Source organism: Hirundo rustica, chromosome 18 (assembly GCF_015227805.2).
Source record: "Hirundo rustica isolate bHirRus1 chromosome 18, bHirRus1.pri.v3, whole genome shotgun sequence".
NCBI lineage: Eukaryota > Metazoa > Chordata > Aves > Passeriformes > Hirundinidae > Hirundo > Hirundo rustica.
Genome location: NC_053467.1, coordinates 8,180,821 through 8,208,610, shown reverse-complemented (window position 1 = coordinate 8,208,610; position 27,790 = coordinate 8,180,821). Strand labels below are relative to the sequence as shown.

At 48.1% G+C, this 27,790-nt stretch overlaps 1 protein-coding gene across 3 annotated transcripts in view; it reads right to left on the bottom strand.

Annotated features, from left to right (window-relative positions):
- RHBDL3 (rhomboid like 3) overlaps positions 1-23,141 on the bottom strand; it is a 62,362-nt gene extending 39,221 nt beyond the window's left edge. The window contains exons 1-2 of one of the 3 annotated variants that reach the window (XM_040081725.2): positions 22,826-23,141; positions 19,315-19,338 (exon numbers count right to left, since the gene is read on the bottom strand). In XM_040081725.2, coding sequence (XP_039937659.1) covers positions 19,315-19,338; positions 22,826-22,945 — 144 coding nt within the window. In that variant the 5' untranslated portion in view covers positions 22,946-23,141. Of the gene's footprint in view, positions 1-7,715; positions 8,020-19,314; positions 19,339-22,825 lie in introns of those variants that run through there. The other 2 variants (XM_040081726.2, XM_040081727.2) reach the window with 2 other exon arrangements.
- Between the last annotated feature and the right edge of the window lie 4,649 nt (positions 23,142-27,790).

Genomic DNA, 27,790 nt, shown 5'->3' with positions numbered 1-27,790 from the left:
ACCAATGTGGGTCATTTCAGGCAAAAAATGTGAGTGTCCTGGTGTCAGAGCACAAGCAGCATCTCATCTGAGAAAACACGTAAGGATTTCTTTCCCTGCTCCATGTCCTGCCAAAGAAAGAACAAAAGAATTCCTGAGAAATCTGGGCAGGATCATCAATCCCTCTCAGAGAGGTCCAAAAATATAAGGACAGAGACTTGAGATCTGCTGTTAGCAATCAGGTCTCTAGGACATAGTACATTTTGAAATGATAATTTGTGCTCCTTATGATTCACAGTAGTATCACTTCATAAAGAGTTCCACTTTTGAACTGGGAAACAGGCAAAGTAATTCACCCAAGTAATTACCAAATTACCAAAGTAATTTGCAGAGACAAAATAATTCACCCAGGGATCCAAGAGGCTTAAAATACTACTGTAGCTGAGATGAGCTGCCTGTGCTTCAGCCACCTCCATGACACACTCCTGTATTGTCACCTAATAACTAACCAATAAAAATTTAAAATTGCCAAATACTAGGGGGTGGATTTTGAAGGATGGGGTAAGATGGAATAAAGCCAAAGCACCTCCTTGAAGCCTGGTGATATCCATGAGCAACAAGCAACGAGGAAAGATGTCCAAGAGTGAGAGTCTCTCCTGGAAGCAGCAGGGAGATGAAGACATGGATGTGGGTCTGTGCAGGCACACACACAGCAGGGATGGGGGACAAAGGCTGCTCTGCCAAAGCTCACAAGCTTGAACATTGCAGCTTCACAGGCCAGTTGAGCCCATGAAGAACCATTACTGCAAACAGAAGAGAGTCTTGGGCCTGGGCACAGGGAGATCACATTACATGTGGCACTGGGGGGAAGGGAGAGAATATGAATCATTCTCAATCTGGTGAGAGGAGCGAGAGCTGTGCAGCTGCTGCAGCGCAAGCAAGTCCTACCAGCACTAGCTATTGTTTTGGATCAAGAGATCATACCATTTCAGCCTCCTTCCTAACTTCTGCTCCATCCCAGCTGCTTTCCTCTTGCTTTAGTGCCTGCCTGCAGGAACAGCTACCTTTCTGGAAAAAGGAGAGGTTACAGGTGCCTGAGGGAAGTGACAAACACAAGGCAGGTCACTGCCTAGTCTAAAAGCATTTGAGCAGGGTCAACTGACAAAAAAACAGATAAATACACACTGACAAAAAAAAAAAAGGTAAATACACACACACCATGCAGGGGAAGGATTTACTCTTATGGGACAGCCAGATGCTCAGGCACGCTTGGGGTACCTGGGATCTGCATCTTTGCGAAGCTAGCAGCTCTCACATCTGAATCAGACATGGTCAGGGACTTGCAGTGCCTGAGATCTGACAAGTTATCCTCCTTCCAGGAAGGGCTGCTGTAGCACCCATGCATGTAGGGACCAAAACAGCCCCCTTCTCCCCATCCCACATCCAGCCTGGGCATTCCAGTTCTTTCCTGCTTCCCAAATGACAGTGTCCCATATCAGACAGCCAAGGCAGTACCACTGCCACAGGCTGGTCAATCTTCTTATGCAAATGAAATCAGGGTAATTGGGACACTTACAATGAGTCCCTGACAATGTTTGCCTCTGTGCACACCAATAGTAAATATAGACTGAGCTGCTTTCTAAGGATGGGGTGGGGGGAGAGCTGCACCCAGGGACAGCCGCTCAGCTTCTCACAGGGACGATGAAGAAGTAAGCGCTGCTGAAACACAACAATGCTCTCAAAACTGTTGGCCTGATAGTAAGGAAAGAGGCAGATGCTGCAAATAAAAGTCACTGGCTGGAAGTCTCAGAAATACTCAGGGAAGCATAGCCACTGTGGCAGGGCTGTGGAGCCACAATGTCCCCCTGGCACCCTAAGCCTCATTCTACAGACAGAACACTTCCAGAGCATCCATCCCACCACGGATCTGAGCCCACAAGAGTCAGAGCACCCACCAGAGCCACAACTGGACATGGTACAAACACCCCAGCCAGAGCAACTGCTGACAGTCTCCAGGCTGCAAGAGCACAGTGGCTGGTCAGGCTCAGTCACTCCTGCACTGACAGCTTTGCTTCAGCCCCATGAATCTCATAATATAAGCTCTACTTTTGTTGTAGCCCTCCAGGGCCCATTGCAGCAGCAGTGGAAGAAACCTAAACAAAAAGCAATGGCCCCCTGAAATCCTGTCATGCAAACAAGACTCTTCCCACCCCTTGCCAAAGGACCTGAATGGAAAGGGACTGAACACCCCACACCCACCCCTGCCTGGTGGTCTTTGTGTCTCGTGACCTTCCCCACACAAACACAACCCCACAACAATCAGACAGGCAACATAATGCGCCAGCGCTGGCTTTCCCAGCCCTTCAAGGCAAGCTGGGGAGGGAAGGGGGGAGAGCTGGGGAGAGCTGAAAGGAGCTGGGGATGAAGAACAGATAGGATGGGCAAGGAAATACCAAGCAGTGTTTTAATCTCTACTTGTACCCATGAACCGGGATAAAAATATTTTTAATGAAAGAAACAAAAGAAATGTCATCTCATATGGCTTAAAAGGGACATGGGAATACCAGCCAGTGAGATTTCCATACCAAAAAAAAAAATAAAATCCAACAATGCTTCTAAATGCTCTGAACATCTCTTGACATCCCCTTCAAGAAGCCAACAAAATTGAGCTCTTTGGTGCAAACTCTGCTGGTTTTACTCAGTTATCTTTAAGATTTAGAGTCTGAGATGAATTAGATACAAAGGCTTCCCTCTCGACTGGGAGAAGACTTTTTAGCAACTGCTGTGGCTGTAAAATGCATCAACACACATGGAAACCCTCCCTAGTGTGATGGCTTCAAAGCACAGAAAGTTTCTGCCAGTCTGTCCTGAATATGGAGAAAGTGAGTCGTCACCTGTGCTACTGACAGCCAGCAGCCATTGTGCCTCCAGGCCCCAGGATGCCCTTGCAAGGTAACAGATACCTTTTGGTTACTGCAGGACACATACCACCTCTGGCAAAAAGCAACAAGGGTTTCCAAGGGCTTCCAGGAGCAGACTGAGAGACAACCAGGTAAGGGGAAACTCCTAACCTGAAATGCCATGGGATACTTCCATACTCTCTGTGCAGACACAGGAAGAAATACAGACTCCATGGGAAAAAAAACTGATAAAACAAGATGAAATATAATCTCTCAGAGCTTGGATTCAGTGATCTTAGCAGAGCCCTCAGCTGTGCTTCGGGGCACTGGAAATGCATACCAAGTACCTTTACAGGGAAAGGAGGCCATGCTTTTGCCACAAGTTGAGATCTGTGTCTCATGAAATCCTGGCAGCTATGGCAGTAGCAGAAAGCAAAGCCACGGGAAAGCACTTGTGTGATTTACAGACACATTAACCACCTGGGGAGCATGACATGGTAAGAAATGACATCTCAACTCCCCCTGCCAGCACTCCCACTACTCTGCAAGCATTCTCACTGCATTGATTAAGGCCCGTTGGCCACACAGTGGTCCACACCTGACCAGGTGTGAAATCACCTCCATGGGATGGTGCAGCTGATGTAAACAGACAGAAAGTCTCCTTGAAGGCCATGTGCAGCAGCTGGGTGCAGGAGGCCTCTCCCAAACCCAGATCAGACCATGTCTGGCCTGATGTACTGGCCAGAGGTCATGGAGCTGCAATTGGCCATGTCCAGATATGAGCTAGAATAACTGGAAGAGCAGCAGCACCAATCTTGCACACATCTGGCAAACTCCCCACAGCAAGGATACTGTCTCCTGCCAGCCCACTCCAGCCTTAATCCACCATGGAAAGATCCCTGCACTGTGCCAAGAGGCAATCTTTCATGCCAGACACGAACAATAACAATTAACAATAGTGAAGATGATGGAGAAAGAGACAGATGGAGAACAGATATAACCAGGCTCTGCTCATCACACTGACTTGGAGGAGCTGGACAGGAGATACAGACAGGAGTTTTAGTTTTGGTTGATCCTCAGTAAAGTACTACACATCAGCATGCTTGGGCTAGCTAGAAAACAAGCCCATGGCCATCACCCTCTACTCTCAGCATTTCTATGCTAGAAAATCTCACTGCATAGAAAAATGTTCATTGTAGCAAGTAAGGAAGTACAACAGACTGGTTGCTTAGCTGAGATTAATTCCTGTCCTATTTTATTGCATGAAAAAATTAATTATACCATACATTTGTCTTTATTATGTCAATTAAAATAATATAGCCATTTTAATTGACCAGTATTGCTTGCTCTGGTTCTCAACTCTACAGATTTTGGAGGCTGCTAAAGTAAAAATTGTTTCAGAAATTGCCACCTGGCATCACCAGAAGTGTTGGAGTCCAAGGCAAAGGAGCCCCCGACACAGAAGAAGCAGGTCCTCGTGAGTAGCTTCTCCATCCACTCCTCCATTCCCAGGCCTTGTGGCCCTGCTCTCAGACAAGCTGATGTGAGAACCCCTCATACACCAAGGAAAAGGAATGTTCTAGATAACTTTGATCTGTGGGGGGGTGCTGATGAGGAAGGTGGGAAATGTCTTGAGGTAATCTTCAGCCCTCACATTTCACAGTTCCTTCCCCCTTGAGCGCCAGAGCTGTGAGCTCAGGCAGCACAAGCCGGGGCTCCGTGCCACCAGAGCTGAGTGGCACAGAGCTGGTGGTCACAGTGACCTGTCCACAGTGCAGTGCTGCCTTCTGCAGCCCCAAGGAGTGAGGGGTACCCAAAGCTGCCAAATTCCTTCAGCTGCCACTGAACTCATGGACTTTAGAAAAGACCCAAGAGAATCTTATTTGGGAGACCAAGCCTCCAGAAAAAAGCAGCTGAGGTTTGCCTACATACTCACTGATGTCCTTCAAGGAATCACAGCAGGTTTCTTACAAGATGAAAGCTGTATTTACACTAACCCAGAGCAGGCTGCAGATCCCTGCAATCACAACTTGCCAGCTTCAGAGCCAAGACATCATAACCAGGTACCCCTACTTGCCTCTGGGGGAGATTTTTCAAATGCCATAATGAGAGAAAGAAATGTCATGGAGGTGCCACCCACAGTCTCAGCCACTCCACACTGGTACTTCATCCTGGTTCTATTCCTGCTGCCCACACAGCAAATCTGGTACTTTCAATGGCCTTCTCAGAAACACAGCAAATCACGATCATTTCCTCAGGCTGCAAAACTGAGACACTGCTCAGTCTAACCCTGCCACACATCCCTTGAGAACAGACCAGTACCCACAGAGCAGCACATTAGGACAGCAGTGAGAGACTTTCCACAGCCAAACTCTGCTGAAATCACCATTATCTGCAGCAGTGGTGGCCAAGGAAGGCACAAGTAAAAGACATTTTGCCTGACATGAAAGATACTGGCTGGTAGCAAAGATCCAGCAGTTCATCTTAGAAAATATTAAAATAAATCACAAAAGCCTCAGGGGAAGGGATCATTTGAGCCTGAATATTCCTTTCACCTTGGCACAACTTTATGGTGCATATAACAATATTCTCCCTGAATATTTGCTACTGTCCCTTCAGCCCTGGCATGTGGAAGTGATGAAAAGATGAAGTATTTGTCTCACAGTGCTAAAGGGAAAAACAAGGAGCACCAATGTTTTCAGAGGGTAGCTCTGCAATATCTGAGGGATCATCACCACCTCATGTGTTTGTAAAATGCAATTTATCACACAAATGCTCTGCCATGAAAGGGGCTCAGAGCTTCCTTTAATGAAATACTCAGCAAAAGAAATTGAACATTTCAATGTCTGCATGCTAAAAGAAATACTGTAAAATTAAAATCAGTGGAAGTCCTTACCCTTCTGAAGCCAGCAATGAAACTAACATGGGGCCCAAAGGAAGCAAGTGAGGCCCCTTCCGAGAGGCCAGGATTTCATTTTGTGTTTAAAACCCCACAGTGGAAGATCTGTATTTATTTTAATGACACACCAAATCTTTTTAGTCATCTGTATCCCTCAATGAAAGCCTGATAATGAAAAATTATCTATTAAAATTTGACTTTTCCAGGAAAATAATATTTGATCAGATCTCCAAAGACAGCTATTTCTGTGGACGCAATGAATTTGACTGCAGTGTTTTATTTTCAGATATCATTACATTCCCACTTTCACAGCTTGCTTGGAATAATATTTGACACAGAAAAAAGTGAAGTGATACTCACAGACAACAGAACAGCCAGCCCTCAGAAACCACAGGGCCTCTCCATTTGTATTGCTCTCTGTAACAAATACAGCCAGAGCAACAGAATTCCAAATAAGAGATCCTCAGGAGACTTAAAAATTCAGGCAAACCATTGCTGTGCAACATTAAATGCATTCATTTCATGAGCATCAAATTCCACCTATTAACAGATCAGTCATCCTCTGCAGCTACCAATTTACATAGCCAGCCTGCGAGCTGCCGAGGGGCCAGTGCACACAAAATACATGAATGCATGAAATCTGAAAAAGGAAAGTAATGTCCATTATAACTCAACTTCCTGATCATATGTTTTCTTTAGGAGCAGCAGCAGTGCCCGTGCCTGACAACCACACACCCTGCAAAGGCACCCCAGGTGCCAAGAAGCACTGAACCCTCTGCTGTGAGACTGTGACTGTGCTGCACGCAGTGTTCACAAATTAATTACATTCAAGCCCTGTACAGAGAAGGAATTCCTTGGAGCTACCTTCTTAGCAAGTCACTAAAACCCTTGCTCTTGTACATGGACTAAATTCAAAGGCCTGAGCCTCACTGTGGAAGACAGTTTATCTGAGTATACATTAAAACCCTGGAACGCTTTGTCAGGCTTTTGCCAAGCCAGGCAGTATTACCAGCTTTAATGTAACAGCACTTTTGATCTTGTAACAGCCAAATTGTTGCTGGTACATCTATTATTCCTCCTAGAACAGAACTGTGGCCTGATATCACAGCTACAATTCACTCTTTGTGCACAGCTGTCTAGAAACAGATGTAAGAGAGAGCTTCTCAGCAGCCTGTACCCCTCCATCACCTCTCCAGTGCCCAATCCAGCACCAACTACAGTTATGGCAAGTAAAAAAACTTCTATTTTAAGCTTCTTGTAAAGGAAACTGAGTGCTGCAGGCAGAATAATAGACATGGGGGAAAAGACTCCTCTAAACTGTTTCTCCTTTTTTTCAATTGGGCACCACACAGGTAGAAAACGCCTTGAGGAATTAGAGGCAAATCCTCAATCAAATGGATTAAATTCCTTTTTTAGGTCTGGAGCAGACAGTTCCCCATTGTAACAGAATATGATTACTGATCTCATTATTCCATTTCCTCACCTATGAAACTAAATGAACTGATAGTGGAGAACCAGCTTTGAAGCCCTGGAAGAAGAAGTGCTATTGCAGTGCTGAATAAGGCAAATTCCCTACAACCCACAGCCACTGTGGTGATATATGCAAAAACCCTGAGGTGCAGAAGAATCAGGCCCTGAAGGAAACTAAAAAGCACGGACAAAAGATGAAAGAAACTGAACATGGAAAGTTAATACTGCTTTGAACATTTACTGAGCAGAAATCCTTCCCTGAAGTGACAGAACCACAGTTACCAATGAGGGACTCTGGGTTCAGGCAAAGCCCACACCTCCCAAGAGATCTGACTGCAGGACTTACTCAAAGCCATCTCACAGGCATCAGCTACAGCAGTATCTTAGAAAGGAAGGGCAGGAGCTGTTAGCTGAGCAGTGGGGAAGAAGCAAACCCTGCTTGTTTATTCACAAGTCTTGCTACTCACTCTTGTTGCTTCCATCAGATATCACAGTGATGAGTACCTGTTTAAGAAAAAATCAGGAACAAGAGCAAAACCACCCCCCTGCAGCTAATCCAATTAAGACACAGGATAAAGTTGTAGAGGTTAATCAGGTCCGAGGCACTGGGTCTCTCTCTGCTGCTGTTCAGTGACATATCTGGTGAGCAACACCAGCAAGAGGATGGCCAGGCAGAAACACCAATGACCCAGCCAGCCCTGAGAGACAACTGCTGCTCCTCCCTTTTCTGCTCCCTCAGGCAGAAAAGGGAGGAGCACATTGCAGGGCAGCTCCGTGGGAGAGCTGCTGTGCTCAGAGCTGGGCTGCTCCCCTAAGCCTCATCAGGTGCCAGGATGCTGTGACTGATGGGCTGGGTTAGACACCCCTTGCAAAGACCAGAGTTGTGCCTACAACGTGCTGCCAGGTGCAAACCAGCGTGGAAATTTACTTGGCACGGAAAAGCCCATTCAACTGCAGGGAACACCTCTTACTTTGTGTTTCATTAGCTGTAATTTTGTGTAAAAAGGCTGCAGCTGGGCAGGTGAGAGCTGTTGTAGTTCGAGGAGTACCAGCACAGAGACCATTTGGACTGTCACAAACAGCCCCTTCAGCACTGGGAGCCAGAAAAAAGCTGAGCTGGGCTTTGCACTGAAGCAGCTCCATCAGTGTCAGCTCAGTGCTGACATGGGAACGATGCTCCTGTTGCATCCAAGGTTTCCTGCCTACTGCCTGGCCTGAAGTCCTGACCTAAAGCTACCTTGAAAAACTGGGCACTCCACTGTTCCCCAACTCAAGCCTTCCTGTACAGTCAGATCTGCTCTGCCTCTCCCCCTCTTCCTCCCTGTAGAGCAAAAAGAAGCCAGCGGCCTCAGCCGTTACTGCTGAGACCGGCATCGGCACCCTGGTAACAACTTGCTATCCCATTCCCACACCCCTGGGTGCAGGACACTCAGCATGGAAGGATGGACCTGCTCTGGAGAGTGACTCCCCCTTTGGCCCATCAGACAGGGCTCAGGCACAGAAGGGCACACTCAGTGGGGAAAGGAGGAAACTTTTTCTACATCCATTTCTTCTCGGCAGAGACTGCATTTGGACCAGAAGTTAATTTTCTCTCCTGGACAATACATGCCAGCCTTTCCAGAGGACAGATTAAGCAGGCACTCCAGCAGGATGGCAGAACTGTACTGACAGCAAGAAAATGATGAAATGTTTGCAAGCACCGTTCTGACAGTGATGCCAATCTCTCTGGTTGCCAGAAATACTGTTTCCTAATGATTCCTAACCCAGTGATTGTCATCTTCCCCCCTGGAAGGGAGCTGGGTCTTTTGATACCACTCTACCACACAAGACTTTTGTTTGTCTCCTCTGATAAATTGGTCCTCCTTCTTGGTAAATTCTTTAATAGTAGGACAGTGACTGCCACTGTTTTTCCGTTTGTCAAAGGAACTAAAATCTCTAACTCCCAAAATCAGAACTTCTGCCCTTCCTGAAAGAAGTTTTATCCTTCCTTTATAGATGAGAAGCTTTATAGCAATAATCCGTGAAACTTGTCAGGAGAAAAACTACATTTTCATACTCTGGACTCAAGACACAGAACATTTCAGATTAAAAATAGCTCCCTTTTTCACTGTCTGCCAGATTTGGAAGGGAGGTGAAAATCCACAGGGACTTGATTTGATGCGTGAAAACCAGAATTCTACAGCAGTGAGTATGCACACACACTTATTTTAGGTTAATAGTATCTCTGCAATAATACTTAGCTTTGTGGAGAAAACTAAAGCTGGGAATAGACCCATGCTGGCTGGTGCTCTGGTACTGACTACCATGACAACTTGAGCACATTCATCAGAAAGAGAATAAATAGTTTTTTTAAATCTTGTCATATCACAGTTTTCATGCTTTTAAGATGTTCAGATTCCAAATACCTGCTCCCGTATCAGCAATCATGACAAGTATCTTGGCTAAACTGATAGAGCCTAGGAAAGGACAATAGGAATCATCAGCTTTGCATCTAACAACACAGAGTTAAACATCCAGTATCTACTGAGTAATGCAGCAGTGAGGGGACCGCAGGAGGGTTCCCGTAGTAATTTGATTAAGGGAGAACAGCCAGTCATTCCCTCCCTCTGAACTGGTGTCAGATGACAGAGGCTGGATCATCTATACAGTGTTGGTAAGTGCATTGCCACCGGCGAGCAACACAACACCAGGGCACTCGGATATATCTTTGCCCTGATGTCAACATCACAGCTGGCACACACAGAGCATCCCCACCGCAGGAGACAGGTCCTCAGCAGGGCTGACTCTTCTGCTAGCATCAGAAAAACTCCTTGGTGTTCCCGCAGAGAAAGAGCTCATTCACCTACATCTGACGAGCAGAGAATGACCTCAGAAAGACTACAGTACTCACACTGCAGAGAGCATCTTTCCTTGAATGAACTGCAGCAGCTCAGCGTAATTCAGGCTGGTTTAGACTACAAGAAACCATCCAATGCAGCTTTGTGTCAAACCTCCACCCGCATATCAGCTACATAATTAATAAGGATGAAAGAGAACAATATCCCGAGCTGGTATTCAGAGCCTCAGTGATCAGTAAAGCTCTGCTCAGCTTTGGAAGTCAGCAAAAGGAACATCCTTCACACATTGCACTACATGTTTGGTCATTAAACACAGGTTTATAAACACATAAAGTCACTGTTGCTTGCAAGTGTGGAGTATTTTTGCATGATCTTATTTGTTTTGCGGTAGGCAAAAAAGTTAATTAGTTTTCACAGTTTTATTACTCCACATGGTCAAATAACAGTCTGGAGCTTCCAGTCAGCTGGAACTACATAAGGCCCAGAAAATTCTTACTGTGCTTTTCAGGACTGTTCACTAGGGTCATAAATCAGCAGCTGGCAAATGACTTTCTGTCTCTTCTTGGTCACCAGTACCAACACTAAAAGATCCCATAAATCAGTGCAGCAATGGCAGCTCTCAGGTCATGGAGCACAGGGGGAATAAAGATGGAAAACATTGTTTCAGACACATTAAAACAATTCTTTGGGAGGAATTTTGGCTATCACTACCTTTGGTTCTTTAAGCCCCAGAGGAGACAACACCAGAATATTTAACATGTCAAAGGCACATCCTGCACACAACACATATGCACAAGACCTGCCCAAACAGTTCCCAGGGCTGGCAAGTCCAAGTGTGATAAAACAAACTTACAGTTTAATAAAAATTCTTTAGACACTTTATTTAGGTTGGAAGGAAGTTACTCCTCCAGCCATGGTGTCCAGGCACAGCTCAGAGACCAAGGACAGCAGCAGGACCATCTCCCATGTTCTCCACATCAGTCTCCCCAAAAGGGCTGCTTAAATGCACAAATCCATGCAAAAATAAACATATTTCCCCAAGACCTAAATGCTGTTGTCAGAGGACATATGAAGAAAAAATGTTTGTGCCTTCCCTGTTGACAGGGTGAATAACAACCCAGAGAGAGAAATCCAGTGATTGCAGGACTCTGTGCAAAAGCAACTCCTCAATCAGCAACCAAGAGGGAGTAGCTGAGGGAAGAGACAGCAGTTCAAACGGAAGGAGGAACCACAATAAACACTTTGATTTTCCTCCCCAGAGCAAAAGACAAGGCTAAAAACCAACATCATTCCACGGAGGCCACTGCCTGCAGTGAGAAAAGATGATCAAGTCCTAATTCCCATTATTTCTCAGTGTGAGGATAAATATGAGAGGAGTGGCAGGAAGACAAGCATCTGGCTCTGTCTTAGAGCCAAGGGGCAGAACTAAAACCCCACTTTGCTCTCTTAATTCCTTAGGGCACACCCCATTCTGATACCAACCCCGGCAAAACATACAGTTTATGTCAGACACAAACAATCCAGGACGATTGGCACACTTGTTTTCAAGTGCTTTGCTGAAGCAAGTCAGAGCATTCAGGATCGGGTCCTCCAATAGTTTTTGTGACACTTCCGGTTTTTCACCTTCTATAATACTGACCTTTTCTCTGCCAAGAGACAAACAAGGCTACACCTCACTGGCTGCAGGCTGCCATCAACACTTCCACTAGCACTGTACATCAAAGCCAAGTATGCAATGCAGACCAGGGACTCCATCATCACTGGCACCTATTTGTGAAGGATCACTGAGGCAGAGATGTTTCCTCAGGAACACTGCCCTGAGAAGTGCATCAGACCAGAGGTTTGATGATAGTCACAAACAGCTCTGCCTCCAGCTGTCTCATTCATCTTTCCTTCGCGCAACTCAGGAGACTCCAGAGCATTTGCTACTTTAAAAGTACATCAAGTATCAAAGAACATGAAGAACAGTTCCTAGGGGTAAGATTGATCTTGCTTATTTGACATCAGTTTCATACATCATTACTCTTCTCACCAACAACACAGGGTCACTGCAGATAGCTGTTCCTAAGCAACAGGAACGGACACTAAGAACACATAAAGTCTCTGTCTTTCTAGTGTGGGGTTTTACTTTTAAAGTTGAAAGAATTCAAGGTCCAAGTGAGACTCAGAGGGCTCACAAACATTCAGGACTTTCACTTCACTTTTCATCAAGAAATATTTTCTCTAGTGAACGGAATATTCGCTGTGTCACCCTAAGCAGACAAATTTGGGTTAATGCCCCCACTCAGAAGACTGGGAGAGGGAAAGAAGTGCTGCACCTCGAGCAGGCAAACACAAGGTTTGAATCACACAAAAATCCAGGGCATTCAGAGATCAGCTTTCCTCAGGAGCCTGTATATACAATGGTGCAGAAGAACAGCCCATCAGCTGAATCCCATCAACTTTGTCTCATGGTCTGTTGGTACTTAACTGATTTCAGACCAACATATAGTACAACACCTAGTGAGGAGGCAGAAAGAGATCACAGCTTCCTTGGCTGCTGTCAAACTCAAACACTCCCACTGCTGCATTTAATTTGCAAGTGTGCCCCAGTACTTTGCACTGACTGCAAATACCAGAAAGCAATGGGATCATACTTCCTACTGAAGAGTGAAAACATTTGTTTTCCAGCTCTGGTAGAGAGTAACTTTAAAAGTCCTGAAAATGTTACAGGCATAAGTGATGACGGTGTAGAAAAGCACCTCCGCACTGTTACCACTTGCTAAGCAGCTGGCTTGTTCCTCTGGAGATGAGATGATCTCTTCCCCTTCTCTGTCATGACAGCATACAGCCACAGAGCACAATGCACCAGCTGATTTGCAAAACAGCATCAATCCACTCTGTGTTTATGGCTTTTTCTCCTCTTTCTTTCTAAACACGCAAGCTTAAATGTTTTTATTGCTTCAGTGATTTTCTATGGGCAAGACAGGATTTGAGAACAATGCATTAGCAAGGATCTATGTGCCTAAATCCCATCCCGCACATTCAGCTGAAACAGCAGAGCAGAGATTCCAAAGCCCCCCGCTGCAGCTGGGATCAGGAAGCAGCAGAGACACACGGCTCTGGACACAGCTCAACATCCCTCTTGGACACTGCACTCCAATGTGCAGCTTTCTAGGCTCAGACGTGGAAGGTACACAAATGTGTAATGAGTAGGAAGACTCCTGAGGCTTTTTACAAATCTAGAGACATCAAGCTGCCAGTAACTCATGAGCTGTGTAAGACTGACTCAGCCCCCATGTGTTTTTTGGTGTGTTTGTTATGACTCTTTGAAACATTTCAGGAGATGCCTGATTTATTTTACTGGCACAAGCTTAAGAGTGCTGTGTTTGCTATGCCGCCAATATCTGGTTGATATTGATGGCTTCTACTCCCAACTTTTTGCACTAGTCAAAGTCAACAATCTGTGTACAGGCTGGTGGGATTGGAGAGAGGAGTGTCCAAATAGCCAGGGAAAGGAGAAATGAGACAGCTGATCACAAACCCTTCACGCTGTAGGGAAGGTGTAAATACAATCTCAGAGATCCACATTCAATGTAAGGGCTGCCTGGTGCTCTGTATACAGAGGCACTAGAAGGTTAAGGGACATTTTTGCTGTTCATCTTGCAAGGGGCAGGAAGATCATTAATGACTTCCATGTGGCATTTTCATGCTGAGCCATCACTCCAGGGTATTGTGCCAAATCTGGGTATAAGCCTTGAAGTGCTGGGAGATTGCCATCCTCTGTAACAACACTGGAGATGGACACAGGCTTATCCAGGCATGGTAAAAGACACTATCCTGCAGAGGGAATAGTCTCTTGGACATGTATTTGCTGCTCAATGCCTCAGTTTCCCTCCTTTACTTAGGGAAGGATAAACTCCCCTCTCCTTTCCCAGGCAGTATTCAAAAAAGACTCTGCATGAAAACAGTGAGGAACTGATAATCCAGAAGGCATCAGCAAACCAATCTCCTTTAGCAAAAACAGATTCTCTCCTACTAGCCCTTTCTTCCCTTCAAGGCTATCCACAGGGTAATGAATTTGAACGGATTCTTTTTTTTTTTCCCCCCCAACCTCACAACCCAAAGTGGAGGAGTCAAAGGGTTAATGCTGCATGACAAAGGTCAGCCCAGTTTGGGGAGAGAGGAGAAAGGGAAGCATTGTGGCCACAGACAGCAGCTCGATGCGACCACAACACCACTTGAGAAATGTGAAGTGATGGTGTTGCTCAGAGAAAAGGCCTGAGAGCCCAGCCTAAATCCCAGGGCTTTATCACTCACAAAAGCTCAGCCCCTTGAGTCATTAATCGTGTGCTCCATGGCTGGGTGCCTCAAAGAGCAGCAGATGACACATGTCCAGCTGCTACTGCCGCCCCTCCTCAAGGTAGCGGGGCAGAGGCAGGTGCACTCCCAGTGCCCTCTGCTCCACACTAATCTATTCTCCCTCCCTGTCCTCTGCCTTTCATCTCCTCCAGCAGCCCACGCTGACAACTGGAAATGAGATTAGACTTCAAGGCGTGGGGCAGATGCAGAACCCCTCTGTGCATTGCCAAAAGATCCTTGTAGATTTTAAAATGTCTCTCCTCTTTGCAATGCACAGAAGTGTCTGATATGGCAGACAAGGCAGATGCTGGTTTGGGGCCTGGATGCTAATCTGTTATTGCCATGGACAGTCCTCCCACCAGCACTTCTGATTTCCCAGTCACCTTAGCAGAGGAAGTAACAAATTGATTACTATTTCCTAATTGCAGTTCCCATAGCTTCCTATCTGCAGCACCACTCCATTTAGATGTGGACAGATGTCCCAATGAACACTAAAAAGGCGGCAATAGTCCAAAATTCAGGCAAGGACTTGAAGGTCACACACAACCCTGGGCTCAACCCCCCCTTCCTATACTGCTGCTATCACTGCCATCATTTCCTATTTTTTATAATACAGTTTGTGCTCCACCTGTTCCCAGCGATTCAACAAACCAGCAGTGAGGCACAAGTTGTTTGTTAGAGAAAGAGGTGAAATCTTAAGGCACAAACTACTGCCTACAGCTCAGTGAGGCCTGCCTGGAGAGGTCTTGCACCCACAGCTAGCAGGGGTTTGCCAGCAACAATAGGCAGGGAAATTTTTCAAAGTGAAGGGTCACGTTTATCTCAACACTGCCCCAGTAAATAAACTGGAATTTCTTTTTCAGCGTGTGAAATAGCCTGTGCTAAAGGCTACCCAGAGAAAGGGGACAGTTAACACAAAAGATCATTAAGTTCAAAATAATTCCCTTCCTCAGTTACCACCAACCATGATAATAGCTGCCCCAATTTTATGGATTGCTCTGCAATTTCAATTGTGCAGGAACCAGCCCTGGATTTAAGGCAGCTGCAAAGTCAGCATCTTTTAAAGCATATTTTAATGCTTTATGAGACCATGGCAGAGCAGGTTCAGCTGCACCCACTGCTGGTAGTGTCAGCAACTGAAGTCTTCCTGGCAAATACATGTCTACAGTCTTGTTTCTGAGCTCAAGTTTTCCATTAGCTGCCTACACAGACTGGGTAACTTGGCATCTCTCTGAATTCCCCATAAACTCTGCTCATCTGTTGCCATCACACCCACGTACAAGTCTCAGGGAGGAATAATCTAGGCTTTCTAAAGCAGCTGCAACAAAAACACAGCCTGGATTGACAAGTGATAGGATCAAGGTGTTGGGCCAGTGAGGAGGGTCTTTTTGGAGGGTTTTGCGTGTGTCTATTTAAAACAAGTTTGTTGTCATGACTACAAACCAGGGTATGGGTGAGAAGAAGCGAGAACTCCAAGATGAGGGCTGATAATGCTAATTCACCCTCAAAATCTCAGCAGCATAGGGATGGAGAAACAGAGAAGATGACACAAGCTCTTGGCACCTAACAAAGTTAAAAGCCACCTTTAGAAGGCAGGTCTGTCCCAAGAGCAAACACTGCTGTCCTAGATAGGCCCTTTCACCCAGCCCAGCCAAGGGCTGGATAACACCAAGGAGCTGCAGTCATTGCCAAAGCAGGGGCACTGGGGACATGGAGGCAAAGAACTGCGCCCGAGGTCCTAGAGAGGACATAGCAAAGCAGGAACAGGCCCTCAGGACACTCATCTGCAGACTCATTCTCAACCATCAGGCAACTTGGCTTCAGCAAGGACTGGGAGATGTTCTCATGTCTGAGTACAAGGCAATTAACAGATCTTATTAGCACAGAGAAGCATGAAACTGTCAGCAGCTGCTCCTGGGATTGTCGCATTTTCAGCTTTAACAGAAGATTAACAAAAAAGTGGGGCTTTGGCCACTGAAGAACAAATGAAGAAAACCCCAAGTGACTGCAGAGGGATGAAGAGAGCTTGCTCTGCTCAGAGCTCAGATTCTTCATGGAGACAGCAGGGAGCACGCAGCGATGGTGCAGGCTCTGCAGAAGGCAGCAGATGCGGAGCTAATGTGTGTGTGGGGGTGGAGGGTGTTTATGAGCACAATAAATAAATGTATGAATCCCTATAAAAGTTCCCATATAAAAGTGAGTTAGAGCTGCCTGAGGGCCATGGCCTTGTAATAAAAACCACATCTTGCAAGCACAGTATGAGGCAGCAGCTGAACTGCAACTGTCTGGCTGCAGCACTGAAGAGCTGTGAGTCTGCCTGTTCCCAAACTCTTGGGTGAAGTGCTGACCCCACTAAATTGAGGAGGAATTTTGCTATTTGCTTCAGTGTAGTCAGGATTTTGTCCTGGGAGGGGCTTCTTTGAACCTCAAAGCATAGGAAGCAGTTCTGGGTCTGACTTTTTGTCACATTTAAGCTCCTTTACTTGTTAAAATAACCAGGCAAAAAGCATTGCTTTATGGCTGAGCAGCAATTTCTCCATCAAGAAGTTTTGAATTCTTAATTTAAACTGGGGAGGGGGGGGAATCATAAAAAACCCAAACCTCTCAAATTTTGTATGTCTAAACAGAAACCTGCTGCTTTGTTTTGTCAGTAAACTTAAATAAAAGTTTTAAAAATACCTCCTCAGAGGAAAAGAAAAAAACAAACAAGCATTAGTAATAATTTCTTTCCCCTCTCAAAGGCTGTGTGTTTGTGTGCTGATTTCTCCTTCACAGTTTTCTGGGATGACAGAGTATAACAGCAACAAGGCACTCGCAGACTACTGGCCTGCAAATTCCCAACGACTCTTAACACTTTCTCCAGAGCCTTCTCTTGCTCCCCCGGGAGCTGAAGGGAAGAGGTCCACGTGTCTCACCTGAGAGGGTGGCTCTCAAGCCTCAGTCCCAGCCCATGAGTAACAAACACACCCTGGGCCACCCATTTCCAGCCCAAGTACACACACAGCCAGGTCCTGACTCCCAGGGAGAGCTGCAACTGTTCCCAGTGTCAACACACGGGCTTTCTCTAGTTATTAAGACTGTCTTCATGTTTCCCATGGATGCCAATCAGAGCTAAACAAAGTGCTCCCCTCCCTTCCTAGCACATTGCTGCTGGGAAATAGCAACCTTGTTCCATGACAAACAGCATCTTGCTGCAGGACTAATTGCATTGCTTTGCTCATATAATGCTCCAGGAAGACGTCAGCTTTACCCACAGGCAACAAGGACATTTTTGATTTATTCAGGACTTACGTGTAGTTGTCACAGGTTGCATTCTCTTTGGTAATAAAGCCTTATAGACTAGATTTAAAATTCAACTGCAGCTCTAATTGAAACATAGCTAATTATTGAAGGTCTGCCTTTACAGCCTGTTTCATTGTTACTGGCCTAATGTTTCGTACAGCCAACAGTCAAACTCTCTCTTCCCTTAAAAAGAAAAAAAAAAAGAAGGAAAAAAATCCCATCTACTATTCAAGCAAGTCCAATGGGAAATTACAGATTCCTCTCTTTGAGCTCGAGGTAGCTACCAGCCAACAGCCCTGTCCCACAAGGACTCAATGACTTCAAAGGATGCTTGTAGAATAAGACTCCAAATTAGGGCCAGTGTTGGAGACAGGAGAATTCAAAGTGGCTGGAACAAACATTCAGCCCAGACCACAAGCAATTTATTGTGCATCCACCTTTTCAGTGGCAGCATCCCCTATGAGCCCCAGCGAATTCAAACGCACCACACAATTTAGGTGTGAGCAACCATCATAATGCCCAGCTCCCATCCGCCAGCTGACTGTGCCACAGCCAACTTGCTGCAGTCCAGACACGTGGATTAGCAGTTGGTCACGGCTAACGGGGCATAAATGAGCACTCAGGCAGCCTCAGTTAATAGCTGAATGATAACAGGACCCCCAGGGTACCAAGGACATCCTTTCGAAGGCTGCACCACAGCTTCTGGCTTTGTAGTTCAGCCAGACACAGAGGCAAGATTATCGCCTCATAAAGCAGGGATGAAATCCCATCCGAACTTTATTGCCAGGATGATGCCAGCGTCAGAGCAAGCTCCCTTACAGAAGGTGACATTTACATGCACACACAACAGCACAAAAGTTTACGATATCAAGAGAGCGCTGCAGTTTAGAAGCAAATCAACCCTAGAAAAATCCTTCTGTTTATAGCTGCTACACATTTCAACCTGGCAGGTGGACGGGATACCACAAAGCAAACGTGTCAGTTAAAGCAGCTAAAAGCGCAATTTACAAACCAGAACCCACAACCCCAAATCTCAGCAGCCATAGTTAGGAGCTCTTCAGAGCTGTGCTGACTTCAGCCAGCTACAGATCTGACCCAAGGCATTTACCTGACACAACCACAGTCTTTGGTACAAAAGCAGATTCTTTGCTAATCCTGTGCAAGTTTAGAGCAGCAGGTCCTGCCTGGATGATGTAACCCTGCAGAAGTCAGTTTAGCAGCTGGGGAGCCATTTCAAAGAACATAGTGCTGGTTTTACAGGTCTTAGTCTGACTGCCTGAAGAGTAGAAGATCCTTTAATCCACAAGCAAGGTCAGCACAACTGGCAGCAAAGAGAGCACCTGCTGCAGCACCTTGGCTCAGCCCCTGTGCTGCCAGCGATGGGCTCGCTCCTGTCCCTCAAGACTCTGAAAAGGAACTGACTGAAAGGCCCAAAGCAGCTGTGATAATTATGACTTGCACACCAGCATCCTGAGAACTGGGAGCATGCAGCACATTACTCCCAGGCTGTATTTTAAATGCAGGGAAAAGCCAGTAGAGAGGAAATTAACCAGAGGTTAGGCTCTTTGCTCACAAGACAGAGAGAATATATCAGCTGTTCACATACCTGATCAAATAGGGCTTTCCAGTGCTGAGAGGCAGCATAAGGGAGGAAAAAGAATAAAAAGGTATAAGAGCAACGACATTAACATGCAGTAAACTGTAGAAGTATATTCTAACAATGAAATAACCAAATGATTTAATGCCATTTCCAACATATTTCTTCACCCCAGAATCACCTACCCTTCCGGAGGATGAGGCAGGGGAATCTACCAAACACAGGGAGAACAGTTTTCATTAACAAATCCAGATTAGGATGACCTCAAAACATTCACGTGTTAATTCTGTTTTCTCCACTTTATCTATTTGCAGGCAAGCAAGGAAAAAAGGGGCTTTTACTCACAGACATCAAGAAAGCTCTGTGTATACTGAGGGAAGGGACAAATTAGCAATGTTTTTCTAGATCACCCTCTGAGATCCTGTGGCCCAACACTGACCCATCAATTGCTTTGCTGGGTTGTCAGAGCCCTGTCTACTGCTTGCTTTTAACTCTGGCTTTCTGCAGGCTTTTTGAAAACCCATCAGTTCTCTGAACCTCACATGTCCACATCTGAAAAACAGATAATTCCTCTTGTGCAAGGTGGGAGGGGGGAAGGCTGGAGAGAGCCCACTGCAAGGATTTACCCCACATCTTTTCTTCTATCAGATCTGCCTTAAAAATGCTGTATAGGAGGAAGCTGCACTTGAATGTTCACAACCATGTGAACACTCCACAAGTCCTTGTCACTTAGAAACGGAAAAAATAAGCTGGAAACAGGCTCTGATTTATGCTTTGTAGAGAGACTGATGTCAACTCACCTCCCTGACCCAGACTTGCTGCCTCACTGTCCCATGAAACAGAGTTTCATGGATTGTTTAAGGCTCTAATCTATCCTGGATTTAGGGGCCAGTTGAGAAGACAGCAGCTTCCATGGGGCAGCAGTGGGGTAACCACTGGCTTAGGATCCCCAGAAACATTTGCACCTTTCCAGCTCTGTTGTCGGAAGTGCTGTTCAGCACATTTTTTTTCTGCCTCATTCGCTCTCCCAGAAAAAAAACAAATGAAGTAAAACAACAAATATCAGACTCCTAGAAGCAAATCTCCTCACAGTGCTACTAGCAAAGCAGAAATCTGGTGCGAGTCTTATCTAGTCCTGGAAGAACACTTCCTTTCACATAGTAGGCAAATGTAAAGCAGAATTGACTGGGGATACAGTGGGGTATCAGGCCACTGAATTCCTTTTCATTAGTTAAGTTGTTGGCTCCCCTCCTCCCCATGTCTCTCTCCATTTATAAACTCCCATTTATCATCATAAATCAGCCCAGCACTTTAAACAGAACACTTTGGGACTGCCTGAATCCTGGCTTTAAGGAATGCTGCTCTGAGAGCTACAATGACATCACAGCTGAGCTGTTAGACACTGTCAAGGCTGTGACAGCCAAACCTCCATTGTGTTATATGTTTGTGGTTAATAACACATAAAGAACTGATCTTGTGTCAGTTCTTGCTCACCAAGCCAGAGAACTTCCATCAGACTTTCAGATGTAATAGCAACAACACAAAATCAACCCCCAGTTAGGTCTCAGGGGGCACAGAGGAGCACAGAGCAGGTGAAATCTTCAGAGATGATGCTCTGAAGCTTGCTTATTTCAGCAGGAAGTCTTAGTGGAGTAGAAGGAGGGCATTTACACCGTTTCCTGCTTTTCTGACTTGCAGATGATACATGATACCTCAAGCTTCTGTCTATTCTATCTATTGCCAAGTCTCAGCAGCTTCCCATAACAAGCGCAGCTGCAGGCTTTAGTTTTGTTGATTAGAGAAAACAAGGTACCAGAGTCAAATAACAACGCAAGTAATGGTGAGACACTGCAAGCTGGATCTGACCCAAGATGTCTTACCTCAAGGTCAAGCAGCAAGGCAGCAGTGGAACTGGGATGAGAATCTAGACTTCATCAGGGACAGCTCCTGTCCCAGGAGCCCAATCCTGCCAGGCACTCAGCATTTCAGCATCTCCTGGGTCCCCTGGCAGGATTGAATTGTTAATGGCTGTGTTTGTGGAGAGGCTGGAGCAACTCCAAGGGGCCCACGTGTATCACAACAGGAAATCTTTCTTGTAGGACCATCCAGACAAGCACAAAATTTGTCAGAGAAGAAAAGGTCACAGGCTGACGTAAGCAAGCACTGGGATTTGGAAATCTGGACTGTGAAAGCTCCTGGAAAGCCACCCTTTCCAAGTCAAAGCAACACGCGTCCCGAGTCAGGCATCTCCTCTTAGAACTGTCTGGCAGTGCTGTAGCAGAGGTCGAACTGCATCACACGCTCTCTCCTGACTGCACTGTGCTCAGGAACACAGACTGGGGAATGCAGCTCCAGCAAGCAACTGCACTTCCTCCGCTACCCTCTGGGAGGAAAATCCAACAGCAACTGAACTCTAGGTGATTCAGAAGGAAGGGCTGAGGGGTGAAGAGCAGGCTCTGTCCTTTAAGCATGCCTGGGCGGCTTCCTCCAACAGCATCAAAAAGGTAGAGAGAGGGTCGAGGGGATGCACCATTGCTGCAGGTTCAGCTCCCAAGCATCTCTTTTATAATGATGCAAGACGCGAGCCAGAGCCCGCTCCAGAAAGACATTTAGTATCTCTGCTCGACGCCTGACAGGCTGGAACAGACCCTGCACTTACCGCTGCAGACTGAGCAGACACTTTGCAGTCCTCATCCCAGCCGAGTTTGCTGGGAAGGAGAGCTGTGAGCAGTCCTGGGATGCACCAGGAATGCAGGATCTCGTTCACTCCCTCCCAGACAGGTGCACGGCCAGCTCCTGCCTCCGGGTCCGGCAGATGCAGAACAACTGCCTCAGCTCTGCAGGCGCTGCCGGTCAGCACGGCAGGAGCAGATCTGGAGTGCGCAGGACCCCTTCGCGTCCTTCTGGGCTGGGTGAGCAGAGAGCCAGTGCCAAGTTATCCCACCCTCACGTGCCATCTGAGCTCGGAGGGTGGAGAGAAGCCATCAGCTCTGTCGAGCCGAGGAGAAAACTTACTCGAATGTTTGTTGCTCGGGGGCTGGAAGAGGGAGCAGCTCCCGAGAGGGGGAGCGTTTTGTATCTGTCGCCCTCCGGGTGGCTGTGACTCTGGAGAAGCTCTCTGTCCCCTGGCAGCCCCTCGAGCCAAGTCGTCAGCCCCTCTCCAGGCTCCTCCGTGCGCAGTCCGCTGCCCCTGCCCGGCCAGCCGCCACCCACCGGCATCTCCCCACCGGACCGCGGGCACCCGGCGAACCGGGAGCCTGTCCGGGCCGCCGGGGCTTGGAGCGACGGAAGCCGCGGCCCCGGGGACGGAGCCAGCCCGGCGGCTGCTGGAACCCGCAGACACACAGCGACGGGAGGCACGTAGGGCGGCGGGAGGGCGGCGGGGACGGCGGCTTTCCCTGGTCCCGCAGGGTCACCGGCCCCGCTCCTGTGCCCATCCCGGGCTTCAGCTATGAATAGCTTGAGCCGATTATCCCGGCCCGGGGGAGAGGGGGGAAGATACCGAGCACAGGAAACTTACATCCTCCGCAGCCATAGGTAGGACATCCTCGGAGTCCAGCACCTCGATTTCTTCCGCCTCCGAGCCGGCAGCCACAGCAGGGGAAGAGCTGGCGTGAGGCTCCGGCAGCTTGTCTCCCATGCTTGGAAACGGTCCCCCTCCAGCCCCCGCCCCCCTTCTCCCTAGATCCTTAAAGAAATTAAACCTAGCTGCTGGTTGGCAAACTTTCAAGCGCAGCCGAGCCTGCCTTCATGACTCCCGCAGCCGGGAGGGGAGGAAATCCTCCATCCGCGGAGCATCCAATTAGCGCGGGCAGCGCCGGCGGGCGGCATCCCGGCGGCCGAGCTCCGGCCGGGGCAGTGACCCCTCCCCGCCTCCCGCCCCTGCGGCCGGGCGGTGCCCCCGGCCCGGGCACGGCCGGCGCCTCCCCCGAGCCATCGCCCGGGGACGGGGGTCCGCCCTTCCCAGCGCGGGGGGAGCCCCGGGGGCTCTCGGAGGCAGAGCCCGGACCTGCGACACGTCCGAGGATGCGGGCTGGGCGGCGGCGGGGGAGCAGCGCCCGGTGGCCCCAGCCCGCGGCCGGCACCGCCTCCCACGGGGAGCCTCGGCCGTGGCCCGCACCGGGCAGCCCCTGCGGCGGGGCCCGGCCGGTTCCAGCCCTGCCCTCCTGCCCGCGGACAGGTGACCAGACGTGCCGGTTCATCGGGGCTCTCCGCAGGCCGCTTCTCTGTCCCAGAGTCTCACCGTGAGGGGCTGGTGTGGGGTTTTATACCTTTTACCATAATTATTTGTTCCTGTATGTCAGGATGGGCAACTTAACCATCTGGAGCCTGGATTAGGAACTTGAGGAATGCCTTGACTGCCGGCAAAAATCCAGCAGTTTTAGCTTCTTGCAATCAAGTACAGAAATAGCAGGTTGGCAAGGGGGAAGGGCGAGCAGAGCCAAGCTGATACGCTTGGTGCCAGTGCCTCTGCTTTCTGCTAAAAGCCAGACAGAGCACAGTCGGAGCAGAGTCCAGCACCACAGGCCATGCTTTCTTGATGGAAAGGTCCAGTACCAGATCAAACACGCCTCAGCCATGAGAACAGAACCAAGCTGTGAGTCCCTCTTTTCTCTACAATGTTTAAAAATCAGCTAACCACAAAAACAAAAAGTAAAACAAATCCAGCTAAAATACCTCTGGAAAAGGAGTAGGATCTTCCATCCTGCAGTAGCAGAGCACACAGCAGAGCAGTAAAAACCAGGACCCTCAAACCTGAACAGAACTTTTCTATCTCAGGATTCAGGTAGGAAAATTACAACAAAATGAAAGCTCTTCTGAGGTCTTCAGTGCAACTGATGAACAGGAGGGCTTCTGTCTCCTTAATGACATCAGTGAAACAGAGCAGACCTTCTGCACATTCAAAGGCAATTCCTTGAGCCATTTCTCTCTGGTCTAGAGCCTGTCCAGCCTGCTCTCCTGAAGCATAAGGGCAGGATTCCAAATCCAGCCCTTCTGAGAAGCACTAACCCACTTCACTCATACACCACCACTCCTACCAAAATATTCCAGGCACTAAACAGCGATTATACAAACAATCTCTTTTTGATTGAAAAACTAAACCTCATCAAAACTTCAAAACAGATGGATAAGCAAAAATATGCTACGCCAACAGAAAGAAACAGCAGTCATTTAAAGATGTCTGTAGGGAGGAGGGAAGCAAGTTTTTAGAGTAAAGAGAGAATAACTGAGCTGAATTTCAGGGGTAACAGGTTCCACTCAGTTGGGGACTGTATCATCTCTGATTCCAGATGCTAGTGGGAAAATGCCAACTGTGAAGTCTAACACAAATGCAATCAACAACAGGGAGAACCCCCAAAACTCCTTACCTTAACACCAAAGTACCACTAAATTGGGAAATTGCTGCAAAATTACAAGTTCATTTTTCTCCTCTAAGGACTGTTTTTCACTAGTGATGATAGTTTTGTTGGGGTTTTTTTTCAGGGAAATATCTCTGCACATTGCACATATGAGCTACTGCTGTGCTATAATTGTCACAGAAAGGAAATTAACAGTATTCTAATGAGGAGTTTTGTTACAGACAAATTATCATCTTGCAAGTGTGTGAGAGTCTCTTAATTTAGAATGTCATTTCTCCCCACTGCATACCCTGATGACTCTACCTTGGAAGACAGTAATTGCTAGATAAACTGGGGGGTTTGTGGGCCACCCCAGAGCAGATGCAGACAGAAGGAGTGGCTTCAGAAGAAATGCAGACAGAAAGGACTTGAGATAATAAACCCCAATCCATTTTCATACGCAGTCATATAGGCAACTTTTATATTCTAAATACTGCAAACAAAATGTAGATGTACATCCTCCCTGCATTGGAATTGGCTCAAAAGATCAGCTCATGAATATGCAATAAACCCCCCTCAAAGCAGGGACCCAGCCAACATCTGTTAGCTCTGGATCAAATCTAAACAGTTTGTTCACCAGTCCTTTCCCCACCCAAAGTAGCCCCAAAGGGCTTTTACAAAACTTCCCAATTCTGACCATTGGCACAATGTGGAGAAACATACCTAGCCTGATTTCCATACGAGAGCTCAGCCAGCTGGCCGGACTTGGGAGGTAACTTTGGAAGGAAAAAGCAGCATTTTGGATCAAAACCCAAAATGCTGCACACAAACACAGCCTTAGGAAGAAATTAGATAGCACAGACAGAGCTGGGACTACATCAGACCTGTCATATTAACTAACCTCTTCAGAATCATGAAAACAGCTAAAAACCTCTAAGGACAACAGATGGTTTGATACAGGGGCTTAAACTCAAGTCCAAAAGGTAACAGTGGTAAAAAACTCTTTGAGCATCATACTCCTTGTGCTGGGACAATACAAGTTTACCTTTCAGAACCAACATGAATTAGACTACAGGTGCTACCGTTTGGCTTCCCACTCAGTACTCATGGGTACTGTCCCTCCTGAAGTGAAGGAATAGTGGGAAAAAATAAAGTCCAGTCTCTTCTGTGATTTCTAACTCGTGTTGAAAGACCATCCTCCTGACCCTCCCTATTCCATGTTGCACTTAGAACTTTTTAAGTCCAGCACTGAAAAAGCATGCTAATCTTTCCACCTGCAGCCCTCTTCTGCCACAGTAACTGTTATTGGTTGCAGCTGGTTCGAGTTGTCTTTTTGGTTATAATTAGGGAGATAATTAAATCTGCTATTAGCCCTTTCTGGGGCAGTTGTCTCAAAAGGGAGATCTCCTATCAGGTCAGCCTTGTGGTATTTTAAGACACGTCTGCTTGTTTTTACCTGTCACCTATTGGGATCACAGCACAGGTTCATTCCTAAACAAAAGAATTTATTTGAAATGGAAACCAATTAGTAACTCAAGGTTAATTTCCAACATAAAATCAAGTCTTGCTTACTATTAATCCTGAACTGACAAGCTTTCGGACAAGAGGTCAAAGCTGAGGGTGAAGCAAAGGTGAAGGATGTGTCTCCAAGGAAGATGAATCAATGTCTTTGTCCTCTAAGTGACATTATACCATGGTCAGGCAACTCATGCATCAGACTGAGCAGGAAGAAACTGAATCTGGTTGTGAAAAATACAATGAAAGGAGTTGTTAGAAAACTGACAGCACCAGAAGAAAGAAAACAAATTACTGTCGAGAATAAGTGGAGTGGAATGCTGTTCCTTTTCCCCAGCGCTTAATTGCAGTAGCTAACCTTTGGACATTCTTCATTATATACTCCATGAGAAGAAGAATTTCCCCTCACGGTAACTCTAATCCTCAGAGGATCCAGGAGGGCTTGGTCAGTGTCTCCCTCAGGGAACACCGACGACCTGCCTGGATGAGGCCACAGCAGAACTGGATACCAAGACTTGTATGCTCTTCCCTAAGAAAACTCCTGTCCCCAAACCACTGTGGAAGGCCTGTTTTATAGAAGCAAGCAGCGATCCGCTCTGTCCCTCACCTGCGCTGACCGCCTCGGGCCGTGAGGGCGGGCAGGCAGCGCCTCAGGGCAGGGGCGCTTCCCTCAGGGGGGCGGCAGAACCCGCACGGAGCAACCGCTCCCGCCGGGCCGGGCTAACGGGGCCATTCCCCACAGGGACAGCCGCTCCCGCCGGGCCGGGCTAACGGGGCCTTTCCCCACAGAACAGCCGCTCCCGCCGGGCCGGGCTGACGGGGCCATTCCCCACAGGAACAGCCGCTCCCGCCGGGCCGGGCTAACGGGGCCATTCCCCACAGGGACAGCCGCTCCCGCCGGGCCGGGCTGACGGGGCCATTCCCCACAGGAACAGCCGCTCCCGCCGGGCCGGGCTAACGGGGCCATGCCCCACAGGGACAGCCGCTCCCGCCGGGCCAGGCTAACGGGGCCATTCCCCACAGGGACAGCCGCTCCCGCCGGGCCGGGCTAACGGGGCCATTCCCCACAGGGACAGCCGCTCCCGCCGGGCCGGGCTGACGGGGCCATTCCCCACAGGAACAGCCGCTCCCGCCGGGCCGGGCTAACGGGGCCATTCCACACCGGAACAGCCGCTCCCGCCGGGCCGGGCTAACGGGGCCATTCCACACCGGAACAGCCGCTCCCGCCGGGCCGGGCTAACGGGGCCATTCCCCACAGGAACAGCCGCTCCCGCCGGGCCGGGCTGACGGGGCCATTCCCCACAGGAACAGCCGCTCCCGCCGGGCCAGGATGACAGGGCCATTCCCCACAGCAACAGCCGCTCCCGCCGGGCCGGGCTAACGGGGCCGTTCCTCACGGGATCTCCTGTTCCCGCCGGGCCGGGCTGACGGGGCTGTTCCACACGGGATCTCCCGCTCCCGCCGGGCCGGGCTGACGGGACCGTTCCACACGGGATCTCCCGCTCCCGCCGGGCCGGGCTGACGGGACCGTTCCACACGGGATCTCCCGCTCCCGCCGGGCCGGGCTGACAGGACCGTTCCACACGGGATCTCCCGCTCCCGCCGGGCCGGGCTGACGGGACCGTTCCATG